General features: G+C 39.8%; 1 protein-coding gene across 1 annotated transcript in view; it reads left to right on the top strand.

The window, feature by feature from the left end:
* The first annotated feature begins 397 nt into the window (after positions 1–397).
* Positions 398–7944, top strand: part of LOC132107786 (kin of IRRE-like protein 1) — a 44653-nt gene continuing 37106 nt past the window's right edge. Inside the window, exon 1 of the mRNA XM_059513994.1 lies at positions 398–1056. Coding sequence (XP_059369977.1) covers positions 1017–1056 — 40 coding nt within the window. The 5' untranslated portion in view covers positions 398–1016. The remainder of the gene's footprint in view (positions 1057–7944) is intronic.

Here is a 7944-nt window from a genome sequence, read left to right as displayed (position 1 = left end):
CAGCTTTGTGGTTTAATGGATAGTTTGATTATATATATATATATATATATATATATATATATATTAAGGGGTAGGACCTATGTAGACCGTATCCAACCATACATTGATAAATAACATTAAATGATTTAAGTGTAATCACATCGCTTGTGTATGGAGTCAAAGAAACCCCATTAAGATCATCTGTTCGGTAGACTCTGTTTGCTCCGGGACACACCTGTTTACTTTCCCCAGCAGTTTATTCATTCACAGGCGCGCATAACCAGGCACCCCCTGTTGTTTAAGGACCAACCACCCCCAACTGCTATCACCCCCGTATAGTTTAAACGCTTAACCAATCGCAGGACCCGGGGGGCGTAGGCCAACGGCAGTCCCTGTGGACTGGGAATTACTTCATTCTCAAACTCGATGTTCTCCAGTGGGAAAAAAGCGCCTGTTTTATTCATCGAGCCAACATCCAGTCAGTAGTACAACAGGCAGCGCGGATCGTATCCTCGCCTTGCCGCTGCATTACAAGAGAGTGAGGAGCGAACAGAGCAGTACGGAGGGAACTGTTCGCAAGAGGAGGCGTTTATGTGCGCTATAGAGCTGTGGTGCTGAAACGCGCTCAGTTGCACCGGCGAGCGGAGCCCCGCTGAACAGGAGAAACGGAGATTTTTGTTCTATCACCCCTATACGGAGGATTTTCTCCAAACACTTGGATTGATTCAAGACCCGCGCATTGAAGCATCTTCATTTGAACAACATTTTGTTGGGAAATATTAACTGAACACGGGAACGATCGAGAGAAAGTTCTAAACTTTAAATAGACGACCTGCATTGATGCGTAGACTGATTTCAGATGGCCGTAGAGACTTCCAGCTCTCAGAGCTGAGGTCAACATAATCTGCTGTGTTTTAATTTTTTTTACCCTATTCAAGAGGTGGGCGAGGACCAGCTTCCACATCTAGTCCAGCAGGAGCTTTCGTGCGCACAATTTCAGTCTGAACTGCAGGACAAGTGTTGAAGACTCCGGAAAGATGTTGACGTTTTACATCGCATTGTGCCTTTTAGGGACAGGTAAGACGTTTTGTTTTAGTTCAGTAACTATTCTAATGATAGAATCGGATGGTTGTGTAGCCTACTACTTAGCGCTGCGTCAACCTAATCATTACGGCATTACCGATCGTTCAGCGTGCTCCGGTTTAAAGTTAACGCAGTGGTGTCATAATTGCATTTTGTGACATATGAGGTCCTATAGTTAGACCCTGCCGATATATTGGGCGAGTGGCACTGCGCCAAATGCAAACAAGGCTAGTTTGGAAATTAAACTTGTCCAATACAGGCGTGTACTCCAGCATAATGCAGCTGAGGTTAATATACTGCTCACTGTGAAAAGTCATGTGGCAGTGCCGAGGTACAGTGATGGAATTATATAGTAGCTACATAACACATAATATCTACTGGAATGTATTTGCATATTTCTGCAAAGTAATTAATGATGTTAGATGTCCGGTACATAAGTGCCATAGTTTTTTTGGTAGGCTGTTTGTTGCATTTATTTTTGTAAACTCTAGTTAAAAATCCTTTTGTGTGGATATGAAGAAATACTCTGGCACACGGAAACCCGCTTAAATATGGTGTGTGTATGCATATGTTAAGGATTGAATGTGCTTTGGGAACTTTTCGTTGTTGTTGTTTGATGCAATCGCGAGAGCATCAGTAGCTACATGGAACAAGTGGCTGCGTTTCTGACTAATTATGCATTATATGTATAGGGGACTGGAGGATAACCTAATGTACATGACATACTTGAGGATGTTATCCAGTGCCCTATTTAGTGAGATCATCCAGACAGCAGACTTAGAAAGAGAAAAATTAAAGAAAGAATGAACCAGGTGTGACCATGATAATGGCCATCAGCAAACACCCTTCTGAGGGTTTGAAAAAGTGTGTTAAAAGCCACATAGGTCTACAGCATAAGAAATGTGCTGATCACAGTCTCCAAAACAGAAGAAACACCTTTTAATAATTTCACAACCAACGCCATCGGGAAGGCACAATCTTCTCTCAAACAGAATAATTCAACAGCATTAAATAAATATAAATGGTGCCGGGCAGAGGTGCGACATTTCTCGATACAGTCTAAGGGGAGCCGGGAATGCGCGCGATCTAAAAGATTATGCTCGTTGCAGTGTTGATTTATTCATTATTTTGTACTTTATGTAGTAGTGTGGCCGCGGGCATCTCTCGCTATCCTGATATGTTGTGAGTATGGATGAGCTGGCTATCGCTTGCTGCACTCAGTGTGCTGTCTCTTTGTTTCTGACAGAGACAGCAGCGCTGCAGAGTAGGATTGGGAGCGGGGGAACTGTTTCCACTCTTCAAAGAAGACCGCAAATGAATTATTTTATTACGGATTTAGAGGATTCCAATAAGGATTCTCGAAAAGGTTTTATTTTTTATTTTTTAACGCCGACGCGGACGGAACACCGTACTATACTCTGACAGTGCGATGAGTGCAGTCCGACTCCCGAACGAATGACTCTCATGAACAGGTTCTTTTTAGTGACTCATAAACTTGTATTGAGATCAATGTAGTCCGATTCCTTACAAAACGAGTCTTATGAACAGGTCCGTTTTAGTGACTCACAAACATACATCGTCAACAGTAGGTTACAGCATGATCCCGAACGAACAACTCGTATGAGTCGGCTTTTTTTTTTTTGTGAATGACACATTCAGCGTGACAGTTGTTGTTCAATTTCAGAACAAATGACTCTTATGAGCGGGTTCTTTATAGAGAATCAAAATCAGTGCTAGCGGATAGCCTACTGAATCAATCTGGCTAAACTGTTATCGTCATTACTTGTTATACCCTACTCAAAATGAAGCAAAAACTGTCACAGTGTTATGTTCAGACTTAACTTCTGCAAATCAGTGTACGTTTGTAGGCTAAATAAGTTGTAAAGATTTTGGTCAAGATGACGTCTGTCACACAAGTCATTAAAACGTATTTGCTTTTTTATAACTATTTATATTTTATGAGTTATTAAATTAATTCTGTTGAAATCTGGAATTATTTCATTATTTGGCAGTGCAATAGAATTAACATTTTCCTCCAAATTTTAATTTCCTAGAAAGTACGTACTGTAAAAGTAGCTACTGTAGATATTCTCATCACTCCAGCAGAGTGACATTGTGCAAAGTAAAATTTGTGCAGCAAACTTGTTACTGCACAACAACATGCAATTTTAAATTATTTTCAAACGTCAAAACATAAAGAAAACATATTTCTTTGCACAATCTAAGAAGACTGTTTTGTACAGTGTTACATTTAAAAGCTCAGTAGCTCTGTACACTCCTAAGTAGTTGCCGGGCACCACATTCAAATTTGCGCTGTTTATTTCACACCAAAGGCGGCGCTACATTTCGCATATCCTGTATGCTGTAAGGGAAGGTTGATTCATTTGTGGAGTAGTACAGCATCCTCAAGCCTGGCCTATTTTTACAGTGCGTTTGTTGTTTCCACGCCTTTTAACAAATATTTTATTCATTGGGTGTATTATTAACGCCGGCTTTGATTCATCTCTAGATAAAGGCTTCAAAATCCCCCACCCCCTCAGATCCAAAAGTGTTTCTTCTCCCAATTAACGGCGTAACCACAAGCGAGGCAAAGCACTTTCGGTCGGCGCTCCAGTAAACGAATTAAAAACAAATGTTTATTGACGGTTAAGCTGCGCTTTCTGTCTGTCTCTTTGATAAATGAGGCCACTGTATTGACACCGATGGAGGTGGTAATTAAATTTAAATGTTGAATCTAAATGCCTAGCACCATCACAAACTTAAAAATATAAGCGGAAATATTAATAAAATGCCTGCCTGGTTTGCAAATAGGTTCTAAATTTGCAATAATCATAAGATAAAAGCAGAGTATGCTTCAGTTAAGCACAATAACAGAGCATTATCTGAGGATATGTTATCAATTTTCCTTTGTAACAGCTATTTGTTGACTATTGGCTTTTATGTGGACTTCCTAACGCATTTCAGGGGAACATATTTGTTGACTATTGAGCTTTTCATGTGGACTTTGTAACTCATTTAGGTGGAAAACATGACCCTGGCTGCACTCTATATGTTTTTCTCATTATTAAGTGAGTGTGTAAGTAAGACAGAAGGAGGGGGAGAGTGAAGAATAGGATGTAGCAGAGCAATTCTTTGACAGACTGGTGGCAGCTGCTTTGGGAGGAGCAGAGAGGCTCCCGGACGGCCAGAACCACTCATCTCACCTGACAAGCATACAAGCAGCACACCACACTCTGAAAAACCACCACCAGCTAACATCTGACTCACCAGCTCCCTCTCTGAATAATGGCTCATAGATAGATAGCGCAGAGAGAGAAAGATTGTCCTGGTTCACATAAACACACATGCTTCCTTTCACTCTCACACAGACATATACGCACCCAAACGCAGGTGCAAACATACATCTCCTTTATCTCTTGGTCTCCTTCTTGTTTGTCTTCTCTGTCTGTCTGTCTTTCTCTCACTCACTCTCTCTCTCTCTCTCTCTCACATGGGCGTGTGTATGCGTGCGCACACACACACACAATTGCAGAGTGTCTGACAAGATGAAGGCTTAGAACTAGTAGCAAAGAGCAGGATTTGAAGCAGAGAACATGACAGAGTCTTGAAGAGACCAGCCCCTAGTGCCAGATATTCATGTGCGTGCCCTTACCAAAGCTCAGCCGCTTCTTTCTCCCAGCCATAATTTGCTTTCTCGGAATGTCCCTCAGTCTCCCAGTGGAATTCTGTTGCACTGTGCCATCTGTATTCCAAGTAATCTCTAGCACTGTGCTTTTTTTTAAACCTTTGGCATGGGGTTGGCAAGTCCCACAAGGAAGCGTTCAAAGGAAGCGTGTTAAGATCATAAGACTTTCGCCTACTGCTTCCTTCCTCCCTAGTCCTTTTGCCTTATAAAGAGCAAAGAAAATACATAACTGACTATCCCCTTCTGCATTTTTATTTAAATAATTTTTTTATCATTGTTTTCTAACGAACACTTTTTTTTACATACTTTCTTTCCTGCTTTGTAGTGTTGAGCATCAGTATCAGCAAGGTGGATGATTTAATATTGATTTAGAATGCATCAAGACATTAAACATAATAATTGTGTAACATCCTGATTTAAAAAAATCAGCATATATTATGCATTACTGCTGTCTGTGATAACCCAAAGTCTATGTACATATCCATTTGTTTTAACTTATGATTCTGTCTCTATACAAATAATAATTACTAATATTAAGTACTTTCTTAGTTATATCTACGGTGACTTAAATTTGTTCTAGACCATTAGGCATCATAATGGTGTGTAGGGTATCAGAGTGAATCAGACAATTTAAGATTTGATCAGATTTGTGTTAAAATAATTCAAAGAGCCAAATTCCACAAAGAGGCCCAGGACAGTGTCATAAATCTGTCCACAATACCCTAGCGCCAGCCAGTCTGAAGAAAGCTTAACCAACCAACTCTTTCACAGAATAGCTTGCACATTTAAACAAAAAACACTTATTGATAATCCCAACCCAAGAAGGAGATTGTCAATTTTGGTGCAAGAAACCCAAGATTAATGATTGAAGAGACAACATCATGACAATCACATAAGGAAAACCATTAGTAGAGATTTCGTTGGGTGGCTTCCCCCACCCAGGACAAAGGCCGGGTTCCTTCTAGCTCTGTTGTTCTTCACAAAGCACATCTTCATGTTCACAGAAAAACAGAGCTACTGCCTTTTACAGATACATGAAATCAAAAGGACTTATGAGCAACTAATCATTTCTATGCATAACTCCATATTAAGTATGTAACCCACACAATTGACTATCATGTACTAATCACTCGTTGTGTATGTCTTTTGAATAACTATTGAATAGTTTATAGGTTTATATTCATGTTGGGTATGTAATAGTTTGAAAATTACTGCTTTAAATGTGTCTTTCAATCAATACTTTGTAAAATGAATTATATTATTTATATAGAAATCATGTCCAAATTATACTCTGCAAGAGTTGGAAATTTCGGACTATGTGACGGAGCAAATAAAATGTTGATTTATGTATTGGGAGGAGAAACATAGCAACACCCCAAGCTAAGACAATGTCTAATCGGTCAAGACACCATTTGGGATGTGTCCAACAGCCCGGTTTAAAAACTCAGGAAAGCATCAAATTATGCATTTTTCCTTTTCTGCTTTTTTTCCATTGCTTTTAGCCATGCTTTTTCTCCAATCATTTTTGCCGCTATGTTTTAGTGCTCTTTGAGCGTGCTCTGGCTTACATGCCAACTGCTCCTCCAAAACCAATTAAGAGAAACACCATCTAGTCTCAGCAAACTTCTTTCTTTTACTTTAGTTTATTTTCTACCAATTGAGATTTTCATGATCTGAGTTAAGTTTTGCCGCAAAGTCCACTACGACTGTGCCCGCCTCAAAACTTCAACCAGCCCACTGGCTCCACACCATTAGTCAGCCAACACCCAAGATGTCACTTCAATGAACTTCCAGCCAATCAGCAACCTTGGGAAACCCCTTTCTGCAACAATGACAACAAAGGGAACCACCTACACAGCAGTGCGCAAGTACCTCCAGATCCTAGCTGAATTGGTGCATTTAATATAAACCTCATTGAGGAACTTAGTGCGATGGTTAATGACGTGATTGATGGTTGTTCAGGCCTATGCAATGGCACATATTGCTATAAACTTGGGATTTCACATTTCATTCCCTTAAACTCATTATTTCCTCACTTTCTCTCTTCCTGCAACTTGTGTGAATGTGAGTGCGTGTGTCAATGCGTTAGATTAGTTGATATTGTCTTAGATATATCCAATAAAGTCTTATTTATATTGAAAAGAGATGTATGTTTTGTGCAAGTTAACTATAATTAATAGTGTTTTCACTATATTTTGGATATCAATATCCATTGCAGAGTCGATGTGATGCAGCTCGTTTAATGAATCGCTGGCCGACTCAGTAATCAACCATAAAACAGTGATTCTGCCCAAATTACCTATAAAATCTTAAATAATTCCCTTTGAGCTAAATTGACCTGTTTCCATTACAGGTGGTTGGGAAGCCTGTCTGAAAACATTCTCTTTAATTGGTGCCTTCAGCTGCTGTCTGTTAAGTGATTGACTCACTGGGCAGCCACACACATGTAAACACTCCAACAAACAGCTTTGTGGATCTGCAGACTTGATGTCTTAGCTGGCTCCATTAGAGGGACAGATAGTTTGACCCGCACACAGGGCCTCCCATTAGTGGTGAGGACTGCTGGGCGCTGAGATTGAGTGGGGTTGTATGGTGGTATTTCTGGCCATGTGGTTCTCTGGGTTTGTTTTAGGAGCTTTCTGTATTATGCATGAGCTGAATGTCTAAGGAGACCGTATTGGGATTGAAAATGAATGTTTGTGTGTGTGTGTATTGTTAAGAGGCTTATTGTAAAGGTGTGTAATTTGAGGTTATGTGTCCACTGTAATGATTGGAAAAGAAGACCATAAAATGCTGACATAATACAGACAATTAATGTAATTTCTCTTTTCCGCTTACTTCACTTGCTTACTTTTTTGATTCAGTATAAGATAAAGTTTGAAATAATAAATAGTCACTTTGTGACATAAAAAGTCACAATTATAAGAAATAAAGTGACAACTGATAGATATGTACTGTAGTTGCAAATGTGAAATCCCATTGAAAGACAATTTTCTTTAAACTGTGAGGCAGAAATGGTCTTCCATATCTCACCTGTTTTTTTCTTATTGAAAGGAGTAGAAATGTTGGAAGCGAGCAAGTTCAGTGATAAGTGTGTGCATTTGAGTTAGAGAGAGAAAGTGTGTGACACACGATTCACAATAGCGCCGATGCAGCAGAATCTGTCTGGTGCAGGAAGACTGCTGCATTATTTAGGA

This window comes from Carassius carassius, chromosome 28, assembly GCF_963082965.1.
Source record: "Carassius carassius chromosome 28, fCarCar2.1, whole genome shotgun sequence".
In the NCBI taxonomy this organism is placed as follows: domain Eukaryota; kingdom Metazoa; phylum Chordata; class Actinopteri; order Cypriniformes; family Cyprinidae; genus Carassius; species Carassius carassius.
Note: the sequence above shows the minus strand (reverse complement) of the source record. Positions and strands in the feature narration are given on the sequence as shown.